The sequence below is a fragment of the Rattus rattus genome, chromosome 10 (genome assembly GCF_011064425.1).
Source record: "Rattus rattus isolate New Zealand chromosome 10, Rrattus_CSIRO_v1, whole genome shotgun sequence".
NCBI lineage: Eukaryota > Metazoa > Chordata > Mammalia > Rodentia > Muridae > Rattus > Rattus rattus.
Window position 1 is genome coordinate 51,602,279 of NC_046163.1, and position 24,136 is coordinate 51,626,414.

General features: G+C 54.3%; 2 protein-coding genes across 4 annotated transcripts; both read left to right on the forward strand.

The window, feature by feature from the left end:
- The first annotated feature begins 241 nt into the window (after positions 1-241).
- On the forward strand, positions 242-15,024 carry Igsf9 (immunoglobulin superfamily member 9). The gene is made up of 20 exons (XM_032914804.1): positions 242-498; positions 732-920; positions 5,460-5,612; positions 6,250-6,404; positions 6,611-6,728; positions 7,535-7,676; positions 7,788-7,933; positions 8,035-8,177; positions 9,707-9,847; positions 10,309-10,425; positions 10,616-10,766; positions 10,982-11,105; positions 11,333-11,508; positions 11,811-12,061; positions 12,260-12,344; positions 12,448-12,624; positions 12,857-12,899; positions 13,142-14,002; positions 14,245-14,372; positions 14,600-15,024. The coding sequence occupies exons 1-20, from the start codon at positions 441-443 to the stop codon at positions 14,779-14,781; spliced, it is 3,540 nt and encodes a 1,179-aa protein (XP_032770695.1). The 5' UTR covers positions 242-440; the 3' UTR covers positions 14,782-15,024.
- A 1,443-nt stretch (positions 15,025-16,467) lies between these two features.
- Tagln2 (transgelin 2) lies at positions 16,468-23,452 on the forward strand. Of its 3 annotated transcripts, none has more exons than XM_032914801.1 (5): positions 16,468-16,576; positions 21,208-21,406; positions 21,803-21,977; positions 22,268-22,370; positions 22,668-23,452. In XM_032914801.1, exons 2-5 carry the CDS (start codon positions 21,227-21,229, stop codon positions 22,807-22,809), a joined length of 600 nt encoding a protein of 199 aa, XP_032770692.1. In that variant the 5' UTR covers positions 16,468-16,576; positions 21,208-21,226; the 3' UTR covers positions 22,810-23,452. The 3 variants fall into 3 exon arrangements, with proteins under 3 accessions (XP_032770692.1, XP_032770693.1, XP_032770694.1); XM_032914802.1 differs by lacking the exon at positions 16,468-16,576 and adding an exon at positions 17,008-17,122; XM_032914803.1 differs by lacking the exon at positions 16,468-16,576 and adding an exon at positions 18,823-18,981.
- Positions 23,453-24,136: the final 684 nt, after the last annotated feature.

A 24,136-nucleotide genomic window follows, 5' to 3' on the forward strand; every position in this document is an offset into this window, starting at 1 on the left:
TAGCTCAATCTCAGGGATTAAGATCTCTGCTTTGGGAGCTAGGAGCTTGGTTGTGGTAGAGTCTGGTGGTAATGAAGCCCCAGCAGAGCAACCCAAGGGTCCTTCCCGTCTCTGTGCAGGTCCCTTCCTTACCTCTATACCTCTTTTCTTCCCTGTGCCTTGTTCTGACAGGGCTTTCCTCTGTACTCCTCCTCTGACCGACTCTGTATGTTGCCTTATATTTTGCATTTAGGTCTGGTGGCTCTCCAGACTGGAACAACTCCCTCGGGTGTTGAGTGAGCTAGGCACCAACTGGAAGAGTGAGAGCTGAAACTGGTTGCCTGAGGCGGATCAGAACGTCACTGATGCTCTCTGGGATTGCCGGGCAGTGGACATTCCTCCGGCCCCTCCATCTGGGCTCCTGTGGATAGGAGGGGCCGGGCGAGCAGGCCAGCTGGGCTATGATTTGGTGTCTCCGTCTGACCATCCTCAGCCTGATCCTCAGCCAAGGGGCTGACGGTGAGCCAGACCCCAGGGAACCAACAGCTCCGTGTCACCCTGGGATGTGACTGTTCAGTAAGGGGTTATCTGTGAGAATTGGAGAGTAGGAGAGGGCTAGGGCTGGTTTGGAGAGGTTGGGGTTTCCCCCCAATCATGCAATCTTAAGGCAACTTGAGAGCTGTTGATGAAGCCTCCCCCTCCCGCATCTCATTTTGATCCCTTGCTGTTCCCTCATGCTACCCACCTCATAGGTCGAAGGAAGCCTGAGGTGGTCTCTGTGGTGGGCCGGGCTGGGGAGAGTGCAGTGCTGGGCTGTGACTTGCTGCCTCCAGCTGGCCGCCCCCCTCTGCATGTCATCGAGTGGCTGCGCTTTGGATTCCTGCTTCCCATCTTCATCCAGTTCGGCCTCTACTCTCCCCGAATTGACCCTGATTACGTGGGTAAGAGTTGTCCTTAGGCGGGAGGGGGAGTGTCACCAGCAAAAGGTAGGCTGCTCCGCGCTCTCTCCAATCTCATCTCCTGCTCCCCTGCTCCGACTGCTTAGCCAGCATGGCCCTGCTCCTCCCCAGTTGTACTCCTCCGTCGAGGGATTCGTTTATCTGCACGCGATGCATGCACACATTAGAGCGTTGCTCTCTTCGCTGTGGATGGCGTGTTGCATGGGAGATGCTGCAGCTGTATTCCGAGGATCCATCCTGACTTGCTAATTGTTCTCATCTCATGCAACCTTCCAGACTCGGTCTTGATCCCCGCTTTATCCCCGTGCTGGTCTCTGGGTCTTCTATCTGCTGCTCTGTGTCATCCCCTTCCCTGCCGTTCAGAATGCCAGTTTGGAGGGTCCAAGCGTTTAGGGAGTGGGGTAAAGGGACAGCAGAGTGGGTAGGGACGTGGGCTCTTTGGGTATGAGGAGCACAGTCTGATTCTCAGTTGCAGAGAGCATGGACGCAGACGGGTTACCGGAGGAGGCTCCAGATCAGTTTCCCCTAAAGGTCTGGGCATAGATGGGATTGGCTGGGTCTCTGCTTCTAGAGGCGACAGTAGAGGCATACGGTATAGGTCTCCCTGGAGTCTTCTCCTGCACCTCAGCTTGCATCCTGGATGGAGCCCTAATCTGAGTGGCTTACTGTAAGGCCTCAGAGGGCCTGAGGGAGGCCCTAGGGTAGATGTGGACTGCCGGGTAAGAAAGAGCCGTGGTACTCTGTTTTCAGGAGGGAGAGGTCGCCTGGGAAGATGTTGTTGGGGTGCCTTGTCTGCCTTTGGTTTGAATCCTGAGGGAAATCCTGGGATTGGCTGGGCCCTTGTCACAGGCTGGCGAGCTGAGGGAGGTGGTGGTGCTGGCAGGTGCCGGCAGGAGAGAGTTTATTTTCAAACTGGGGGCAGTTATTGGCAAACAGCCTAGTTGGGAGTGTGCTTGTCTGTCTACACAAGCCCTGGGGACTTGATGAAAGTGGGCCCCAATTAGCGCGAGTGGAGAGAAATGGTACAGGCAGAGCGGCCTTCCTGTCTGTGCCTGCCTGTGCCCAGGGGGCTTTGGTTTCGGGGGCTAAGGACGGACAAATTCAAATGATTGCCAGGCTGAGGCAAGGCAGGGGGTGGTGGTGGGGAGGTGGGAAGAGCTTCCTTCAGACCCCGCCTGGGGGATGTGGGACTCTGCCTTTGCCCCAGCATCCGTCTCGGGCTTTTCTCTTGGGCTCTGGGCAGATGAGCCAAGAGATGGCTAGAGCTCCCCCGTCTACCTGTGGATTTTCTCCAGCCTGCAAGTCTTTGTGTTTTACCCCCTACTTCTAGCCTTTGTCCCCACTCTTGCCCCTGAGTTCAGCCACTTGGGTCCTGCTCTGGTGAAGACCCCAGAGGGAGGCCTCCGAGCCCATTAACCCTTTACTGCTTCACGGTTCAGGAGGGGCCTCTCCGCCTTTGTTCAGGGGACTCACAATTGCAGTTGCTAAGCAACAGGAGGTGGAGGTTGCTGAGGACAATGCTGTTCTGTCATAAACCCTGTGGGCAAGTGAGGGAGGAGATGGCCTGGGACCGCCATGAGGCTGGTGGCCTAGAATCATGAGTGAGAGTAGCTCTGGGGACCACACTGAAAGGAGAGCTGGTTTTAGGGGTTCTAGAAGCTGTGGGGTACAGGATCCTAGATGTGTAAACCAGTACAGGAGTGGCAAAAAGCAATAGAAAATGGTCTAGGACTAATCGATTAAGTAAACTACTGTGTTTAAAGTATTTAAACATAGCAGCACCTGGGTGCTGTGAAAGGGGGGAGGGCGGTGTCTTATCTGTGAGGCTGGCTCTTGGCCCTTGACTTTTGTGCTGGGTTTCTTGGGAGTTTCAGAGATGCCCCAGCAGAGCAGCTGGACTTGTGCTTTGTGACTGACCTAAGTCGCTTAGTTGCTTGATGAATCAATTCCGATTGTCCGTCTAGAGCACCTAAGCTCACTCTAATAATCTCACCTTTCTGCCTTTGATCCTTCCGAGCTGTCTGCCTCCCTACATCATCCCAAAATGCCTCCTCGTGCCCTGGCTTCATCGTGCAGTATGTGGGCACTGTCACAGTCATGATTTGAGCTTCCGTGTGAACGCTCACTTGTCTGTGTTCATGGTTAAATTTAGTGTGGGCTTCTTGCCTTTTCAGAGCCCAAGAGAGCAGACTCTTTCCTTTTCAACGCCTCGTGTAGGCAGATCTGAAGTCCCTTAGGTTTGGTCCCACAGGTGGAGGGCGGGTTTGTGGGAGGTGTGGTCAGGACACAGGAAGTGCCACTCTGGTCACCTTGTTTTGAAACACTGCAGCCTCTCTGGACCTCCTAGGGAAGTTAGTTTGTACAACATGCTGCTCCGAATGTTCTGGTTACCAGACATGAGGATTGTGAGGCATCAGCTGGCGACGTTTCTTGAATGAAATCAGACTGTGCACAGTGCCCTGAACACCACTCCATTCTAATGGCAGCGTTCAGCAGAAAGCGCTCTGACTTGGTAGACCCGGCTTGATCTCCTGATAGCTATGAAAGTTTGGAAAGAAGTTTAACATTAGTTCCTTCATCGGTAATGGATGTTTTGGGAGGATTAGGTAGGGTGACAGTGTCTAATATTACATAGCTCATATTCAGGGCTCAGCCTTTCTGTCTTCACTCTGGTGCTCAGACATCACCATGATGAAAACTTCTATCTTGTGGGGCTTGAGGAAGCTGCCATCTAGGGTCTGCTCGGCTCAGTGGCCTGGCAGAGCAAGGTGAACGAGGAATCCTGCAGGTTTGAGGAAGGGTATTATGTTAAATATTTACCTGCATGGCCCATTTTTATCTCCTGGGTGGGGGGGTTATACACCTAGACCTATAAGCAGGCCCACCCATTCTGAAGAAGCCACAGGGACCAACTGTTAAGAATTAAAAAGGGCCACTAAGATCAGTAGCTACCCTAGATCTCTCTCCCACTCTCATCTTTCCAGGGCCATCAAGGAGCACACGGGCTGAGTTTCTCCTTCAGATAGGCCACCCTAGAAGTGGAGTGGAAACAGCTTGGAGGAGTGGGTGGTACTCCGGCAGCTTTAGGAGTGCGACTGCCACTACCAGGGAGGGCTGGGATAGGCAGGGTGTCATCTGGGAGCTCCATTTGTCTGTCCTGTGCATTTTAGAAAATACCATTCCTTCGCACCAAAGGTCAAAGTGAGGATGGGCGACTGCTAAGAGTAGGGGGTACAGAGCCCCTGGATGACGTAGGTGAGAGACACTGCGGGCCTTCAGGGTGGAAGATGACAGGGAGGGAAATACTAACACTTAGGAGGTAGGATTTGAACGATGGAATAAGTAAGTAAATGGCAGACAGTGATAGGAATCTGGGTTGTGCCAGGCTCCGCGGAGGGCAGCCTGGTGCATGGCGGTTGGTACAGTTCGCTGATGTAGAAGAAGAAACAGAGGTGCCACTTTATCGGATAGGGGTGGGGCCCAGGTTGAGTGCAGGCTTCTGATTTCAAAGATGCACCTTCACTTACTCGTGTAACGCCCTTTTTGGGAGCCTCCAGTAATGGCAGACGCTACGCACCTCCCCTGCATCATCTCTTAACCTTCCGCCTGCATCCCGGTTTCTCCCTCTTTCATTCTGACTGAGGAAACTGAAATGGACAGGTGGAATAACTTGCAAAGGAGAGTGCAGCCGAGCTGGACGTGTGCCTGGGTACTCAGGGCTGCCAAGCATATGCCTTTCTCAGGGAGACTGCACTGCTAGGGATATTTCAGGCCATCAGGGTGCCAGGTTCCCTCAGAGGTGGGTCTTGAGGGGACCAGGCGAGCACATCTCAGCCTAGTGGTGTGCTGTGGGTGCTGAGTTGGTGGGAACCAAGGGCCTTTTTTTTTTTTTGTGCTGTGGTGTGTGGTTTTGTGGGGCTGCGTGTGGTCAGTCAGCTGGGGCGTAGAGGGGCTGGACTGGGCTGGGCTGGGCTGTGGAGGCTGCTGACACTGCTGCCTGCCTGGGTTGGACTCTGGCCACTCTAAGGCGCTTAGGCCGCTGATAATAGCTCTGAGGGATTACAGGCTTTGGTGGATGAGGTATGGGTCCCTGGAAGGGCCCCAAACACTGCTAGAGATTTCAGGGGCAGAGTCCTGCAAAAGCAGGAGTATTCCCAGAGAAGTTATGTCTTGGTCTTATAAAGCCCCTCAGGGATGGTGAATCCTGTAGGAGACGCCGTCCTCTAATTGTCTGGGAAGTCCAGTGTATTTCAGCACAACATTCGGTCCACTCAACGAGCCTTGAGCTTTTCTGGTCTGGTTTGGGTCTCGGGTCTTGAGAGGCAGGAGCAGTCAGAAGGATCGAACGTAGCAGTGACCTCAATGACCTCAATCTCTTCTGTTCCTCTGGAGACCCTCACTCGTGGATGACAGACCTAGGCTATTCTCAACCTCTGGGAACGGCCAGTGTGACCAGAACTGGGAGGCTTTGGCAGAATCCCCTCATTCAGCGCCCTTGATTCAGGACTTCCCTCCTCACAGGACGAGTCCGTCTGCAGACAGGAGCATCTCTCCAGATTGAGGGGCTCCGGGTGGAAGACCAGGGTTGGTACGAGTGCCGCGTGCTCTTCCTGGACCAACACAGCCCTGAGCAGGATTTTGCCAATGGCTCCTGGGTGCACCTGACAGTCAATTGTATGAAGCGGGGAAGCCCGTGGTGACGGGAGGGAGGAGAATGTTGGGGACCCTGGTAGTAAGGGGCATGAGCGAGTTCGGTGCAGTACCGATGCCCTACCCATCCTGGCATTGTTCACCACACTTGCTCATTTAAGGCTTGCCACTTACCTCTGCCCTCCCTCACGCCCTCAGTTCTTCAGATAAAATCCAATCAGCCCATAGACTGAGTCAGGAACTTTCACTCCTTGGCCAAGGTCATGGATAAGGTATATTGGGCCCTGAATGATTCAGTTCACCTTGCATAGTATTTTTTTTTATTTAGGGCCTTTGTTTCTCCCTCTCCACTAAAGGGGAGGCAGTAGTAACCACATTTCATAGGCGATACTGAGGTGGAGAATCAGGTAGAGGCAGCTTGATTCCCGCCCCTCCTGATTCCCAGACTTCCCTGGGCACTTGGCTCTCCCCCTAGTTCCGGGCATGCAGCCTGTGTTCAGCGTGTGTCTTGTTAGGATGGTCCCAACAGAAGGTGACCCTGGGCTAGTATTCCCGTGTACTGCGGGCAGGCTCCAGCTCTGAGAGTTCTCGCTGGCTTTTGAACTCTGCTTTGTGGGATGATAGCCTTTCTGGCAGCCCCTGATGCCTCTTTCCCTTACAGCGCCCCCTCAGTTCCAGGAGACGCCTCCCTTAGTGTTGGAAGTGAAGGAACTGGAGGCTGTTACCTTGCGCTGTGTGGCCCTTGGCAGCCCTCAGCCTTATGTGACTTGGAAATTCCGAGGACAAGACCTTGGCAAAGTCCAGGGTCAGATGCAAGTGAGTGGGGTCAGCTGGACTGGGAGGACAAAAACGGGAAGGCAGGAGTGGGACAGAAGCCAAGCCCGGAGATGGGTCGGAGGAGGGGCATGCCATCGGCTTCCCTGAGGTTGAGGTGCTGCCTCCCTCTGCTGGCCAGTTCTGGAAGCGCAGGGTGTAAGGCTGACCAAACAGGAAGGGCATTTCCTTAAAGACTCCTTACCTAGGTGCAGAATGGAACACTGTGGATCCGTCGGGTGGAGCGAGGCAGCGCTGGAGACTACACCTGCCAAGCCTCCAGCACTGAGGGCAGCGTCACCCACACTACTCAGCTGCTGGTGCTAGGTGCTCTTTGGTGGAAGGGCAGGGCAACCGGGCCACTTAGAGTAGAAAACATGACCTATACCGGGGAAGCACATGGAAGATTGGGAGGACGCTCATGTCCGAGCAAGGGGCCCTGTAGGGTGAGAGAAAGGGTAAAGAAACAGTCAGTTTAGTGCCCAACAGTGCATTGCAGTGGAAAGGATATGGGTGTTGGTGTTAGGTCATGAATCGTGGGACCCTCCTGAGTCCTCACAGATCTCAAAAAAAAAAAAAAAAAAAAAAAAAAAAAAAAAAAAAAAAAAGAGATTCTCTCACAGGACTTTGACAATCACAGGAAGTGACATATAGCCCATGTATGCTGTGCACTTTTGGAAGGAAAGGCAAATGGGGCATATGAGGTATCTATCTTAGCACTGTGGGGGAGAACCGATTAATGTATGATCTGCTGGAGTATCGGTCTCCTTGGTACTTGAGAAGAGAAGCATTGGGTGATATAGTTAATGTCAGAGACCCTGACATGAGGAAGGCCCGCCAGGAAACCTTGCCTTTCTTTCTGACCTCCCTGAACCCTCCTCCACATACAGTTTCTAAGCAGAAGGAATCAGGCTGTTTCACTTGTCGTTCCTCGTGAAACAAGGCGGACTTGGAAAAGGGAGTCGCCTCTGGAATAGGACGGGTTTTTTATCACACATTCCGATTTGAGTCCTCAAGGCAACTTGGCCCATTAGTACAAAGGGCAGAACCAGGAAGAGGTGTAGAAGGGCCCCGAGGGTTCTGGGAAGGTCATGAGCTGAGGACACTTTTCTGCCTCTTTGTACTTCCCACAGGACCCCCTGTCATTGTGGTGCCCCCCAACAACAACACGGTCAATGCCTCCCAGGATGTCTCTTTGGCTTGCCGGGCTGAGGCGTACCCTGCAAACCTCACCTATAGCTGGTTCCAGGATGGTATCAATGTCTTCCACATTAGGTAGGGGAGCCTATCTCTTGGGTAGTGGAGGCAGGGGATTGATGAGTAGTCTCTGAGGGGCTCCTTGTCTGGGTGAGGACTAGGTTCCTCTTCACACGTGCCACATTGCAGCCGCTTACAGTCTCGAGTGCGGATCCTGGTAGATGGAAGTCTGTGGCTGCAGGCCACTCAGCCTGATGACGCCGGCCACTATACCTGTGTTCCCAGCAATGGCCTTCCACATCCACCCTCAGCTTCTGCCTATCTCACTGTGCTCTGTAAGTCTGAGCCCCAACCCTACACTCCTTCCACAGCCTGCTCCTCCCCCTGAGACAGACCAATGACGTTATCCTCTTAACTGGTCTCTGCATTCCTCCAGACCCAGCCCAGGTGACAGCCATGCCTCCCGAGACACCCCTGCCCATTGGCATGCGTGGGGTGATCCGGTGTCCGGTTCGTGCTAATCCCCCACTACTGTTTGTCACCTGGACCAAAGACGGACAGGCCTTACAGCTGGACAAGGTACAGGCTTGTGATGGGGGAAGGAAGGTCTTGGCTAGGTTTTATTCTTGTCAGAGGGCCAGCTGCAGCCCAGCAGGTAGCTGAGTTTAATTCAGCACCGTGGCTGGGAAACGTGTTTCTTACCAGATGCCAATGTCAGGCTGTGGCTGTGGAGGGGAGGCGAAGAAGTATCCATCCCTGGAACGTTGCCTTGAGGGCAGAACTGCCACAGAGACTCTGTTGTCAGGGCAGGGATAGGCCACGGCTTTTGTTTTTAGGTCTGGTTGAGGATAGACCTGTAACAGATTCTGGACCTTCGGTGAGGTGATAGGCCTTGAAGAGTGCAGAAACCCCTTGGCCGAGGCAGGGCATACAGTATAGTGTGCTGATGGAATGATAAACCGGGCAGTGAGGGGGAGCTACAGGGAGCACCTGTAAGGACTTGAGAGGTGTAGAAAAGGCTGGAATGACAGGTTGGGTCTGAGAGGAAGAACTGCGTGCCAGCTTAATATGACCTCATTCGGAGCTGATTGGAATCTTTTGTTTGTCTGAGGAGACTATAAATTCCTTGAGGCATCACGTCTTTCCAACCGAGTGTCTCCGAAGCTTTTACAGTTGTAGCATTTGGTAAATTTTCGTTGGAAGTTTCCAAAACTCTTTTTTTTAAGAAGATATTTATTTTATATATAAGTACACGGTCACAGTCTTCAGACACACCAGAAGAGGGCATCAGATCCCATTACAGATGGTTGTGAGCCACCATGAGGTTGCTGGGATTTGAACTCAGGATCTCTGGAAGAGCAGTCAGTGCTCTTTTTTTTCTTTCTTTCTTTTTTTTTTTTTTTTTTTTTTGGAGCTGGGGACCCGAACCCAGGGCCTTGCGCTTGCTAGGCAAGAGCTCTACCACTGAGCTAAATCCCCAACCCGCAGTCAGTGCTCTTAACTGCTGAGCCATCTCTCCAGCAGCAGTGAATTTCGGCAGTGGTGTTGTTGTGTCAGGGGTGTGGTTTGGAGTTTTTAGGAGCAGATCCCGAAGGCTTCGAAGCAGCAGAGACAGTCCAGGTGAGGGGTTACTCAGTCTGAACCAGCAAGGGCCTGAAAACACGACAGAGCGAAACAAAAGCTCTCCTGCTCAGCCCAGAATGACAGACAAGAAGTTAGGTGCAGAGATCGGGGGACCACACTTCATCCAGGAGAATGGGAGACTTTCTTAGAGAAATGGATTGGGAGATGCAGAATTTAGTAATGGAGAGTGCTGGGTGGGACAGGCAGAGAACCCAGGTGTCTCAACCAGAGAGATGCCATTCATGCTATATTCTCTGTGACTGGTGCCAAGCTGTGTTATCACGGTCTTGTACCCCTTGACACAAGCACAGACAGAAGTGGAGGACCAGAGTGCAGAGAGAGGGTCAGGCTAAGACCCAGAGCTGATGAGTTTATCTCCTGAACAGAGTTTGCTCTGTCGTCTCCTCTCTTGAGTTGTCCCTCCCCACCCCAGCTTTGCCTCTGTTGAGTTTCTTTCTCGATTTGTCATTTCCTCTGCCCTCTAGTTTCCTGGCTGGTCCCTGGGTCCAGAAGGCTCCCTCGTCATTGCCCTGGGAAATGAGGATGCCTTGGGAGAATACTCCTGCACGCCCTACAACAGTCTTGGTACGGCTGGACCCTCCCCTGTGACCCGAGTACTGCTCAAGGTGAGGCTTGCAGCAAACCTGCTGTGGTAAGGCCAGGTGGCTGGCTGTGTGTTCTGAACCATGTCGGCAGGGTGGAGTAAGTCAGAGAGCGGTGGGAGGGGCTCCTACGTCTGTTTCGTATGGTGGTCATAGCAACAGTCGGCAGACCACACAGAAAAGATACCGGGCAGTAGGACATCGGTCACGTACGCATTCACGAAATGAGGTATCTGTCTGGTTTTAATCCCATAGGGAATAGAGCAAAGGGGAGAGAGGGGGTGACCTGTAGAGATTCGTCTATCTCAGAGAGTCCTGCCCCGGCCCATTACCCACGCAGTCCTACCTGCTGGGAGCAAAGACACAGAACTGAGAGATGGAGAAAGAGACAGTATGACAGGGACCTGGGAATGGGGGACACCAAAGCTTAGAGGTGGAAGAGAGGCTGTGAAAGAGGCCCCTCCCAATACAGATCTGGCCTGCAGGCTCCCCCGGCTTTTATAGACCAGCCCAAGGAAGAGTATTTCCAAGAAGTAGGGCGGGACCTACTCATCCCGTGCTCCGCCCGGGGAGACCCTCCTCCTATTGTCTCTTGGGCCAAGGTAAGGCTCCCCACTCCTGACTCAGCTCTACCTGGGTCCATGCCCACTGTTTCCCTGGCTGTGCTCTCGGAAAGGAGGTTCAGGCTGCCAGAGGCAACACCGGGAGGGCACAGGTTACTTGGAGAAATGAGCGGCCCCCTTGGTGAGGGGTGGCTGCGTGTGTCTTCAGGGCTGACCAGTGGTTCTGTAGGTGGGACGGGGGCTGCAGGGCCAGGCCCAGGTGGACAGCAACAACAGCCTCATCCTTCGACCCCTGACCAAGGAGGCCCATGGACGATGGGAATGCAGCGCCAGAAATGCTGTAGCCCACGTGACCATTTCTACCAACGTATACGTGCTAGGTTAGTGGCCCGGGAGTGGACTGGGGCGGGGGGTGGGGGGGAGCCACGTGAAGCAGGAGGTGGGAGTTTTGTTTTAGGGAGGTGTATAGACGGGGTTTGCGGGTATGGGATTCCCCCGAGGTAATGGGGTGGAGAGTAGAGTCTCCGACTTACTCTTCCTTTACCCTACTTCAGGGTCCTGATCTCCCTCCCTCCTTCCATTTCCCCCTACCCAGGCACCAGTCCCCATGTCGTCACCAATGTGTCTGTGGTACCTTTACCCAAGGGTGCCAATGTCTCTTGGGAGCCTGGCTTTGATGGTGGCTATCTGCAGAGATTCAGTGTCTGGTATACCCCACTGTGAGTGACCCGTTCCTGGCTTCACCCTGGCCCTACCTGGCCCTCTGCCCTTACACCACCCATCCCTCTCTTTGCCTAGCCACATGCTGGCTCTGCTGTCTCATGTTCATAACAGTCAGGGCTGAGGTTCTGAGGCTTCGGTGGCTAAGCAGAGGGGTGAGGTCAACCCTTTGCACCCCACACCATCCCAATCTTCCTTGCTGATGAGATCTTCCTATACCCCCCAGAGCCAAGCGTCCTGACCGAGCTCACCATGACTGGGTATCTCTGGCTGTGCCTATGGGGGCTACACACCTCCTAGTGCCAGGGCTGCAGGCCCACACGCAGTATCAGTTCAGTGTCCTTGCTCAGAACAAGCTGGGCAGTGGGCCTTTCAGCGAGATTGTCCTGTCTATACCTGAGGGTAAGAGTTCCCCAGCTCTGTACTACACAGAAGAGGATGAGGAAAGGCAGGATTGATGGTGTGGGGGGAAGGGCAGGGTGGATGGGGGGGGAGGGCAGTGTGGATGGGGTGGGGAGGGCAGTGTGGATGGGAAGACCTGGGGTGGAGATGGGGCAGACACTGAGCAGCATGGTGGTAACAGAAATGCTAAAGCTATGTGGGCATTTGGGGTTGGGGAAGGGCAGGGTGGAGGGACAGGATGAAGGACTCTGAAACTCCTAACCCTCCGATCCCTCACTTGTCTGTCTGCCTGTTCTATTTAGGGCTTCCTACCACACCGGCTGTCCCTAGGCTTCCTCCGACAGAGATGCCACCTCTCCTGTCCCCTCCTAGAGGTTTGGTGGCAGTGAGGACACCCCGGGGGGTCCTTTTGCATTGGGATCCCCCAGAACTCATCCCTGAGAGACTGGATGGCTACATCCTGGAGGGACGGCAAGGCTCCCAAGGCTGGGAGATCCTGGACCAAGGTGTGGCTGGCACGGAAATTCAGCTGCTGGTCCCTGGCCTCATCAAGGTGTGTGCTGGAGACGACATATCAGGGAAGGGCCAATGTCCTCTTCTTTCCTAATTCCGCCTTCTCATCCTGCCTTGGCCATTTTCACCTCCCGCCCTACCTCATTCTTACCTCCCAACTGCAGTCTTCACAAAAGGGACTATGGAGGGCAGTGCTGGTCCCGACCTGCTCCATGGCCCTCCACCTCTAATTCCCCAGGACGTTCTCTATGAGTTTCGCCTCGTGGCCTTTGCTGATAGCTACGTCAGTGACCCCAGTAACATAGCCAACATCTCCACTTCCGGTGAGAACCCAATGTGTGGGGGTGAGGGTGGGGTGGTGAAAGTTGGCTGGAGGTTATATGGGGCTTCTCTGCTCACTGATCCTCTCTCTTGTTCTTTGCCCAGGCCTGGAGGTGTACCCCTCCCGCACACAGCTACCGGGTCTCCTGCCCCAGCCTGTATTGGCTGGTGTTGTGGGTGGAGTCTGCTTCTTGGGCGTGGCCGTCCTTGTGAGCATCCTGGCTGCCTGCCTCATGAATCGGCGAAGGGCAGCTCGCCGTCACAGGAAACGTCTACGCCAGGGTGGGTGCCATCACTCACCTCCCCTAGGCTGCTCTTTCTCCTCCACTCTCATCACTGGGGTCCTGAAGTACTCATAGGCCACTTGAAAGGTTGACCGTCCCCTTTGCATGGCCCTGGGGCAGCATTCTGGTACCTGGCTCTGCATACCCTTTCCCCAGTTGGATAGAATGGGGCTGAGGGTTTCAGTCCCCGGGACTCGGGAGAATCACTTGCTGCTCTCCCGTCCTCGCAGATCCACCTCTGATCTTCTCTCCACGTGGGAGGTCAGGCCCACAGTAAGTCCTTTTTTGGCTTCCTCCTGCCTTCCCACTGCTTCCTATGTTGTTACTTTCAGAAGGAATGGGAAATTTAAGGGAAGTGAGAATAGGCGTGTGTTGGCCCCAGCTCGGAGACTAGTTCTACATCGTTCATCTTTCACTCCCACCGCCTGGCCCTGCCCTTGCTTGCTCTCCCTAGCTCTGCTCTGTTGTGCAACAAACCTGGCAAGGCCAGACCCCAGTCTTCTGTCCTTCCTTAGCTCTGCTCCTGGCTCAGACAGCCCTGACAGCGTGACCAAGTTCAAGCTTCAAGGCTCCCCAGTTCCCAGCCTACGCCAGAGTCTGCTCTGGGGGGAGCCTGCCCGACCGCCTAGCCCTCACCCGGATTCTCCACTTGGTCGGGGACCTTTACCATTAGAGCCCATTTGCAGGGGCCCAGATGGGCGCTTTGTGATGGGACCCACTGTGGCACCCCCCCAAGAAAAGTTATGCCTGGAGCGGTCAGAACCTCGGACCTCAGCTAAACGCTTGGCCCAATCCCTTGACTGTAGCAGTAGTAGCCCCAGTGGGGTCCCACAGCCCCTCTGCATCACAGACATCAGCCCTGTGGGGCAACCTCCTGCAGCCATGCCTAGCCCCCTACCAGGTCCGGGACCCCTGCTCCAGTACCTGAGCCTGCCTTTCTTCCGAGAGATGAATGTGGATGGGGACTGGCCACCTCTCGAGGAGCCCACACCTGCCTCACCTCCAGATTTCATGGGTAGTCAGCCCTGCCCCACCTCATCTTTCCTTCCTCCACCCGACTCACCTCCTACAAACCTCAGGGCAGTGCTTCCTGGGACACTGATGGGGGTCGGGGTCTCCTCAGAGCCCCCTTACACAGCTTTGGCTGACTGGACACTGAGGGAGCGGGTGTTGCCAGGCCTTCTCTCTGCTGCCCCTCGTGGCAGCCTCACCAGCCAGAGCAGTGGGCGGGGCAGTGCTTCCTTCCTGCGCCCTCCCTCCACAGCCCCCTCTGCAGGGGGAAGCTACCTCAGTCCAGCTCCAGGAGACACAAGCAGCTGGGCCAGTGGCCCTGAAAGGTGGCCCCGAAGGGAGCACGTGGTGACAGTCAGCAAAAGGTAAAGTCAGTAACTTCTCATTCTTGCCCAGGCTCTCCACCCTGTCCTGTCATTGTAGATCGCCTCCACGCCCAACCCCCCATAGTCGTCACCTTCCATGGCCCACTCCCACCCTGAGACCAGAAGACCCCTTATCTTTGAAGCTCTGCTGAGGTCCAGGAAGCGCAATCTGATTTAGAGGACCCTAGGTCCATCCTTTTCTGGTTCTCCGCCCACACTTTCCCTCCTGTCCTTTGTAACAGGAGGAACACCTCTGTGGATGAGAACTATGAATGGGACTCGGAATTCCCGGGGGACATGGAGCTGCTGGAGACTTGGCACCCAGGCTTGGCCAGTTCTCGGGCCCACCCCGAGCTTGAGCCAGAGTTAGGTATGTGACCCTCTAAGCAGGCTGCACTCTCCCACACCCACCCTCCTGTGCTGTGAGCTGGCCGGTCTGTTTCCCAGGCAGTTCCTGAGTCTCAGGCTCCCTGCCCTGGAATGTCTCTTGCTCCCTAGGCCCACTCTGCGGAAGGGCCCTTTGGAGCCTCAGGCCCAAGGCCTTCAGCCAGTGAGTCAGGGTATCTCTTCATACACTGCCCTGTCTTCCCTTTGAAGGTGTTAAGACTCCAGAGAAGAGCTGTCTCCTGAACACCACCCACGCTCCCGGCCCCGAGGCCCGCTGTGCTGCTCTTCGGGAGGAATTCCTGGCTTTCCGACGACGCAGGGACGCTACCAGGGCCCGGTTACCAGTCTGTCAGCAGTCCATCTCTTACCCTGAACAGGCTACTCTGCTATGAGCACACTTAGTGTGAAACTAAGAAAGGCATATGGATCTGCCAAGGAGGCCAAGACCTTGGCTCCAAGCTGGGGCACTGCCCCTACCTCTTTGTGTCCAGTGATAGACCCTGATGGTGGCCTGGTGGTAGGCTTGTGTGAGCTTGGTATAGAGAGGATATACTGACTCTTTAATTGAGTCTGTGTGTGTGTGTGTGTGTGTGTGTGTGTGTGTGTGTGTGTGTGTGTGTGTGTGTGTGTGTGTGTGTGGTTTATGGTGTGGGTGCGGGTTTTTTTTTTTAAACAGGTGAATAAAAGTCTGCAAAAATGTTTCTCTGTTACTTCTCTTTGTGTTTAAGAGAGGTGAGGAAGTCCCTGGATATGTACAGAGGGTCTTGAATGGGACACATTCAGCAATCATTCAAGAAAATAGTGGTTGAGTGCCTGGTGGAGATCTGCTGTGCTGTTAGGCTGGAAGCCATGAGAAAATAGAGAAGTCACCGAGATAATGCCTTTGTCCTTGGGAAGTTCTTTCTAGTCGGTGAGGTCGACTACCTTCTGTGATAAAGCTGTTAGCTGGTTATCACATTGGCACAGAGAGTTCAGTTTGAGTCAGTATTTAGTAAATACTTCCAACATGTGGGGATTCCTGGGACACTCAGGGAGATTGACAACATTCCCTGTGTGCCAAACACCGCTCAGAGTTCTTTCCCTGTGCCGTCTAAGTGTCCACCGAGTGGAGTTTATTTTGGAGTCTGAGCACAGCAACTAAAGCCGAAATTGACCAGAAAACCACACAAGCAGGTGACAGGCAGAGCAGGTGACATGGCGATGAAGGAAAACCCCAGCTTACAGGCAGAGCAATACCCTAAAGGTGCAGAGGACTGAAACTTGACCTTCTGTGGGTCTGAGCAGGACTTTTGGGGAACAGAGAATGCTAGGTCAGGGTAGAACTGGCTGTTGTTTTGGTAATATCAGGCTCAACAGGGGACTCCACCATAATGTGAAGAGAGAAAAACACTGGTGGCTTTTAAGTGGGGAACTCCACTAATTGAAGCCTGAAAAAGTAAAAGGTGTTCTGGACACGCCTACCTTATTGCTACCCAGTCTTAAGGGGCAGAAAAGTGCCTGCCAACTTCCTCCACTAAGCCCCCCTATAGCCCCCCAAGATCTATGAAGAAATGTCAACTTATTAAATGGGAGATGGAATGGAGAGAGAAACTCAACCCCAGGTCCCAAGACCTACCACACCCTTAAGGCCCTGGGCAAGGAATGACCTCACTGTTCGTTATTTTTCTTTTTTTTTGCCCGGACTTGAAGTTAAATGGCAAGCAGAACCACACACGGGGATGCTGTCCCAACCTGCAAGCCCCAGTCCAGATCGAGCCCTTTCCTTGATCCTTAGGGTTCTTCCTGTACCTCCATTTACAAAAGGCCAACCTTTTTGTAACAGTAGGCTCCTCCTCGCAGAAACAGGTCTGAGATCGTGAGCTAATCTAGGCAGAAAGTTTCCTAGTAGGAAACAAGTCTATGGCTGTTGAGTGGAGGTTGAGGAGCTCCGGGATGGAGACCTTTTGCAGCGGTGCCAGGGACTCAGCAGGTCCTATAGTGCTCATTCCTGCCTACTGACCACCTATCTTAAGCGCTCCAGCATTCCACGCGGCTGCGCCTTTAAACCCTCTTGGCCCTTGCCCCGCCCCTGGTCCGCCCCGTCTGAGGCGGGACCCTCCAGAAAACTCCAAGCCCGGCCGGGTCTTGAGCTCCACTCGCCACTGCAGCCCCTGCCGTGTGTGCGCTCTCATCTAGCCGGCTTGGACGGTGAGCAGAACTGGGGGGATCGAGGCAGCGGGGTGGGGCTGGGGGGGGTATGTGTGTGGTCTGTAGAAAGCAAGAAGCCAACACTTGAGACTTGCTTTAGGGAGCCTGGGGGTTGAAGATCACAAGGGTCCGAACTGGGTGCCCCGCCCCGTGCTGTCAGGTCCGGTTCCCAGGACATCTTTGCATTGTTCAACAATTAAGTAAGGCAAGCTTTACGGGCGCACAGACGGGGCGTCCATCCCGACCCAAAAGGTCGGGTTCAAAGCCCCAGCAGTTCGCTCCAGCGTCGAGTTCTCCTTAAAGGAGAAGGAACGAGGGCGTCGGACGTCCGCAGGCTGCTGAGTGGCCGCAAGAACTGGGTTCTGGCGCGCGCCCCGGTGCGTCTCCGCGGTCCCTAAACTTACCGCGCGACCCATTCACTTCCTGGTCCAGGAGCACGTGTGGGCACTGCCTGCCTTCTGTGACCCCGAGACCGCCCTTTTGGTCCCCTCCTGCTAGTTCGTTTGTCTGGATACTCGGGGTCACCAGCTGGGGTCACGGCTCTCGGTGAGTTATTTGCACAGTAGCCTCGTCTTCTGTGAAACCCCCTTCTTCTGGAATGCCTTTGACCTCGGACATTTCGAGGCTGCAGCCCTGACTGCACTCGGATATGCCCTGTCTGTAGGGCTTGGCTGCTGTCCAAGCTCCCTTACCCTAGCCTGAGACCCGCTGCCCCCTCCCGTGCCCCCTGCTGCTGGGAAAGCCGGTGGTGGCCGCGGGCGGGCGGGCGGGCTGCCCAGACCTGCGTCACCCCAGTGGCGGGAGGGCGGTGGGTGACTCATCCACAGTAACGGCCCAGGGTGTGGCCGTGGGGGTGGCGGCGGCTGAAGGGGCTGGACCTGCAGGCCGGAAGTATCGGGCTCTGCAGGCCTACCTGTGTTCGCATCCGAGAGGTTAAGGGAGATGTGGTATTTGTGGAGCAAAAGCAGCGGTGATGGAAAAGTGGAGGTGCTGGGTAGGAGACCTGTGGCTGGACGGGTCCCCTTGTTCTCTAGAGCAAGTAGTCAGGATAGCTCATCTCTAAGCTCCTTCCAGTTTCTCCTTCCTGAAGCTCAGGATACGTCTCAGACTGCGGTCCAAGGTTGGGAGGGGTGAGCAAGGTGCTAACGTTCCATAGCGGCAAATAATCTTCGTCCTTGCGATCCCCTTGCACACTCATGACTTTGCTGTCTATGCTGGTCCCCAGGGTATTGGCCCCTAGTCTGTGTTCACCCCATGGTTTTGCCCCTCCAGATTGTCAGGTGTGGGCTTTTCAGCTCAGAAAATGTCTTTCCTATCCTGGATATGTCTTTTCTGTTTTTCTACCCACAAACTGCATATGCTCTCCAGGCCCTCCAGAGTTGCCCCTCCATTCCCCGCCGCCCCCATTCTGGTTGTACTCTATGCCCCGTCGCCTAGAGCCTCCACCCAGGTCTGTGTGGAGTGGGTGTTCCTGCCCCGGGGGGGGGCCCACCCTGCCTCCATTCCTATGTTTGGTACACAGAAGCCATAGCAACGGCCTCCACCCCCTCCTCTCCTCCTTGCGCAGCCCTGTGGCTTCCTGTTTGTGGAGTTTAGCTTTCTCTTCTGCTCAGGACTCTAGGTGGTTAGGGGACTGCCCCCTGGTGGGGGAGGGTCTTCCCTAAGGCATCCATTTAACCACAGTGCCCCTACTGGCCTTCAGCCTACCCATATGGCATTTCTGTTTTAGAAGTTGGGAAGTTCCCTACATTCCACTCACACGGTGAGAGGAGAGTCCCATTGTCTTCCCAATACATAGTGAAGAATCCTCCAACTTGTCTCCCTTGCCTTCAGCGTTGACGTTGATGGGATGAGGTAAACTGCCAGCCATGGTTTGGGTGGAGCACCCGGTTGGAAGGCCTTTTATGGCTCCTCCTCCTATCCCAGTTACTGTAACCTTGTGGGTCTGGCTGAAGATGGTTCCCAGGGCTCCAGTCAGCTTTAGTGTTGTCACTGCCAGCCCACCATGCAAGCTACCCAGTTGTCTTCACTTAGGATACCCAGTTCTCGGCATCTCCCACACCTGTGTTCCAGCTGGAAGGATCTCTGTAGCCCACACTAGAAAGAGACTTGGCCATTTTCTCCTTCTCTGAGGGAGGGCTGGGGTGGGTCTCCTGGGTGGAACTAGGGTGGGTCTCTCCAGCTGCAGCAGCCGCCACCCATCAGTTGCCTGCCTGCCTGCCTGTGGGGATAGGGAGAGAGACAGCTGCTAGCCAGGCAGGGCCATCTGGGAGAGGCTGGTCTGAGAAGCCCGCCCCGTGCTTCTGCCACTTTGGGGTTCTAGGGTCATGGCCTCAGAGTGGAACGGAGACACTGCAGCTGGAGACTTAACAGCCCAGCCAGCTGCGTCCAGGCTGCAGAGCTGGGTAGGGAGCTGCTGGAAGGGTCTGTCTCTGGACTCTCTTCTTCCACTCAACCCTGGTCTCTGGTTAATCATTCTCTTGCCCTTTCTTTACCTGTGCCAGGGCTCCAGGCACACCAGCTCCTTGGAAATAGCCCCAAGCAACAAGAGGAAAGTTGTTTCCAGAAGAGAGGTCTAGATACTGTGCAGGGAAAAGAGGCTTGCGTGTGATAGCAGCCTCTAGCCCCTTCCTTTTCTTATCCTGGTTTCTAGCCATTCCATTGTAGTCGGAGGTTACAACAGCCCCGCCTTAGCCCGAGAGCTGAGTAGCTGCGGCTGGACAAGTGAGGGCAAGGACGCAGGCTCCTCCTTCGGCCCAGGTCTCAGCCACTCCACTCGACTACCTGCGTTCATCAAGCTGAGTGTGTGTGTGTGTGTGTGTGTGTGTGTGTGTGTGTGTGTGTGTGTGTGTGTGGCCTGTGGTGTGGCGCGGGTCAGGACCCAGTCTGACATTTATCTGGTCTGGCAGGGGGAAGTCTCCTAGTGAAGTTTAAAAATAACTGAATCGTGGGAAGGATCCTGCCAGAAATGTGCATGATAACCCAGCGTAGAAAGGAGCAGCCATGTTGCAGGGTGGGGGAGGAGACTGACCCGACACACAACCTCTGCCCAGACATATGACATTATTAGCGACAGACAGCCTGGTTTCTTTGGCAGAGCACCAGAGCCCTTTGAGGGGGTGGTGGGAGTGTTTAACCTGGGGTGCATGAGAGAGGGAGCCAGAATGACTTCATCCCTTAAGACCGACCTGGCTTGGAGCCAGATGTGGGCTCCCTTCTCTCTCTGAATGGAGGCGCTTGTCCTGTGGATACCATTTTGTGAGCAGTCGGAAACAGCTGGCTCTATTTCTGAATAGAGAGAAGGACCCCTAAGCAATGGCTTGGGATTAGCAAATGAAGAACAGTGTCCCTCCTCTGTCCCCGGCTCCCCTGTTCAGTAGCAGTACTTTCTCTCCAGGTTCCTGGGTGTGGCACCTGTCAGTAAAGTGGTGGGTGTGGCAGGCAGCCCACAGTGAAATGCTGGCCAATTCAGGCTGTGGTCAGAAGCCGTCAGTCCTTCCTAACCAGGGTCCTCAAGGAACATTAAACCCAGCTATGCAGTTTGCCACTCTTCTTTCTCTTCCCAGGTTTCCTTGATAATCACACCCAAGGCTCTGGATTAGTTTCCCCTCTCTGCTGTAACAAGCTATGAACCTAGCCACACTCTGGATGCTCTGATAGATAGTTCTAGAAACTCAGTGGGAGGTGCTGGCCGGGCCAAACTCACTGGGGCTGAGGAGCTAGGGGAGGATCCATTTCCTTTTCTTTCTGACCTCGGGGTATTACTTGGTCATGACCCTGCCTGACACCCTCCCTGTCTTCACTTCTCTCTCACTGCCTTCCCCTTTCACTTACTGAGAATGAGAACTGGGCCCACCTGGCTGGGACTGGCTAATCACGCCACCTGCAAAGGCACACCCTACCTTTACAACTATGTAAGATGATGTATCTCCCAGTTTTGGGAATTACAATAGGGTTACCTTCGGCGGGAGAGTAGGCAAGAGGGGTTGGTCTGCTAATCACCCTTCCTAGAAGGGAAAGGAGGGAATTTGTTTTGTCTGCTACGTTTCTCTCCGGAAATTCCCTCTGCCTGCTGACGTGTGGGCCTACCTTTCCCAGCAAGCACACCCAGACTGCTTCTGTCCCTCTCCTCCTATTAATTCCTGTAAGATGATCTGAATGCTGCAGCTTAATATTTGTGGTGTGCACTGTTCCCACCGCCACCACCACTCCGTGCATCCCCTTGATAACACTATGGATAGTGGAGAACTAAAGACTTCATTCTCGTCTACAGCCCCTAGTACAGATCTTAGATTCTGTACTCTTGTTTCCCGAATCGTTTTTAAGGCTTCAAAGAGTAGGGTTGGGGGCTAGACTGATTGATTGGCCTCTGTCAAGCTTCATTACTCCAGATGAGGAGCTGAACAGAAATCATTCCCTCAAACTGCATTCCAGTGGGTCCCAGGCTTCATTCTATACATAGAGCCATTCATTCAAATGGAATTTTAGTATCTGTGTGGCTTCCTTACCAGCCAGAGTTCAGAGCCCTGGCAGCGCTAGCTCCTGGCCAGTTCCTTCCCTGGTCTTCAGGGGCCTCCAATGCCTTGTACTGGAGAATGCTGACTGTGGGCCTGGTTCTGTCCTCTCCACAGTTCTTCACCACTGTTCAGAATGGCCAACAGGGGACCTGCGTATGGCCTGAGCCGAGAGGTGCAGCAGAAGATTGAGAAGCAGTACGACCCGGATCTGGAGCAGATCCTGATCCAGTGGATTACCACTCAGTGCCGCAAGGGTGTGAGCCAGCCCCAGCCGGGGCGGGAGAACTTCCAGAACTGGCTCAAGGATGGCACGGTGAGGGCTGGGCGGGGCGAGCAGGGCGAGCAGGGACTGTTTTACACAAAGAAAAGAAGAAAAAGAGCATGCAAATGCAAGCTTGTCAGCCCGAGCTTCTTCCTGGGGCTGGAAGAGTTTCCACGTCTTCTGTTTCCGAGGAGGAAAGGTCAGGTAGATGTGCCTGTTGCATCAGGACCTGGTAGGCGCGGGTAGAGTAGCTCTTTGGAAAGAGGGTGAGAAGGTGAGCCCTGGGCAGTGGTTCTGGAGTAGTGAGGAAAGACTCAAGACTGGCCCTCTATCTGGGTTCAGAGGCAGTAGGCACCTTGAGGGTCACCACCGGAAAGGCGTCTCTCTCTGGTTCTCTGTTCTTCAATTGTCCCATCCTCACCTCTACGTGCCCACTGCTTCTTCCAGGTGCTGTGCGAGCTCATTAATTCACTATATCCTGAGGGGCAGGCCCCGGTAAAGAAGATCCAGGCTTCTACGATGGCCTTCAAGCAGATGGAGCAGATCTCTCAGTTCCTGCAGGCAGCCGAGCGTTATGGCATTAACACCACGGACATCTTCCAGACCGTGGATCTCTGGGAAGGTGAGCCAGGGGCCAGGGCTCTTACCCAGGAGAGCGGGAGCTGGGCCGGGCCATCTTTACCAAAGAAAAAGGATAGCTGATGGTTTTCCTGGGGACGTGTGTGTGTGTGTGTGTGTGTGTGTGTGCGCGCGTGCATGCATGCATGTATGTTTGATCAAGGATGAGCCAAACTGCAGGTTGAGTTTGAAACAATGAATTAAAAGTTTAGATATCAGGCTTGCAGACCTAGTAGCAGGTAGGATGCTGGCATCCAGTACTTCTGCTGAGATGATGTCACTGTTTTCTTCCAGGAAAGAACATGGCTTGTGTGCAGCGGACACTAATGAACCTGGGTGGGCTGGCAGTAGCCAGGGACGATGGGCTCTTCTCTGGGGACCCCAACTGGTTTCCTAAGTAAGTATCTATGGGATAGCCATAGGGCCTTGCTGGTACAGCACTCCTGCCCTTTCCTGCCTGCAGATAGTAGAACCAGTCATTACAAAGCACCTTTACAATTCCAGAAGGTGGCAGGTGGTGGTGGTGGTGGTGGCAATGACAATGACTGTCCTTATGGAGAGACAAAGAAGTGCTTCTGGGCAGCCCAGGAGTCTCAAAGGCAGAGTGGGTGTCACTGTACACACTTCAGGGAAGAATTTACCGGGGTAGCTAGCCTCTGACCACCTCCTAACTTGTACTCCCCCTTCTACTCAGGAAATCCAAGGAGAACCCTCGGAACTTCTCGGACAACCAGTTGCAAGAGGGCAAGAATGTGATTGGGTTACAGATGGGCACCAACCGTGGAGCCTCTCAGGCTGGCATGACTGGCTACGGGATGCCCAGGCAGATCCTCTGATCAGACCCTCCTCTTCCCCTGCCCTCCATGAATGGTTAATATATATGTATATATATGTTTTAGCAGACATTCCCTGAGAGCCCCTGGCTTGCTAAGCTCCCCTCTGCCGGGGTGGGTCCAACCGATCTTGTTACCTCTGGCAGTGCCTGATAATTGCCTCTCTCTCTGTCTCTCTCTCTGGGCTTACTAATGCATTCCTTCCCCCACAACCATCAAAACTGGACCAACAAAAACCCTGGGACCAAAGCCTCCTTCTTCCAGCATGTTTCTGCCTTCCTGACCTCTGTTTTTAGTCCATTCCTTGGCTAGGAGTCAGAGATCCTGCCCTGTGGCCCGGTGCTGAACTGACCCTTCCTTCTACAAGTAGGCCTCTCCCTCAGCTGTGGCTGCAGGCACTTCATTTATAGGGAGGGGCCTGTGGCTGTCACTCCAGCCACAGCTGGACCATACTTACCACACATCCGGGCAGCTTCTCCTAGCAGAGGCCCTTTGGCTTCTTACTTTCCATTCCTCTCACTGTGGCTAAGGGGTGGAGTGGAGGAGACAGAGGTAAAAGAGCTGCCCACCGTGGTCTGGGGCTTGAGGAACACGAGTTTGCTGATTTTAAGTAATAAAAAAAAAAAAAATCTCATTCTCCTTTGGATGGATTCTGGCTGTTTCTTGCACCCATTTCGAGGGAAGGAAGAGAAGGCACAGGTGGAAGGCTAAGCCCTGTCTTCGTTTTCCTTCTGGTCCTTTCTCTGTCAGTTGGTTTAGGGGAGGACAGGGTGGGTTTGACATGGGACAGGACCTCGCAGCTGTTGTAAGGTAGGAGCCTTTATGCAGATTGTGTGGCCTGTGTCTGCAGGATGGGAGAGCTTTCCTCCTCAGTGAATTGGGCAGGTGACCTGCTGTTCCCGGCCTGACAAGGACAAGCCTGGTCTAACAGGAGAGCATTAAGGGAGTTGGGGCAAGATGGCCCCATGTTGAAGCAGGCTATTCCAACTTGGGTTGCTGAAGCGGGTGTGGGTGGGGCGTCACAGTGGCTGGCTGGAGCCAAAAGCTGGGAAATGAGCAAGAATGAGTCGGTGGCTATGGAGACGCCTTGTCCACAGATCCCAGGCACCTGTGGGCTGCATTCCAGGGAGAGCCTCCCAGCAGTTTTCCTCTAGGTTTTGGCCTTGGACAAGATAATCAACTCGGGAGACCTCCAGGCTGCAAACATTCATTCATAGGTTGGGCTGAGGACGGTGACCTGTCCTATGCTGTCTCCATGTCTTCCCATGGAGACTTGGGCGACTCTAGGTCAGCTAGCGTCCCACCCCTGCCCGCTCAAACCAGCCATGAT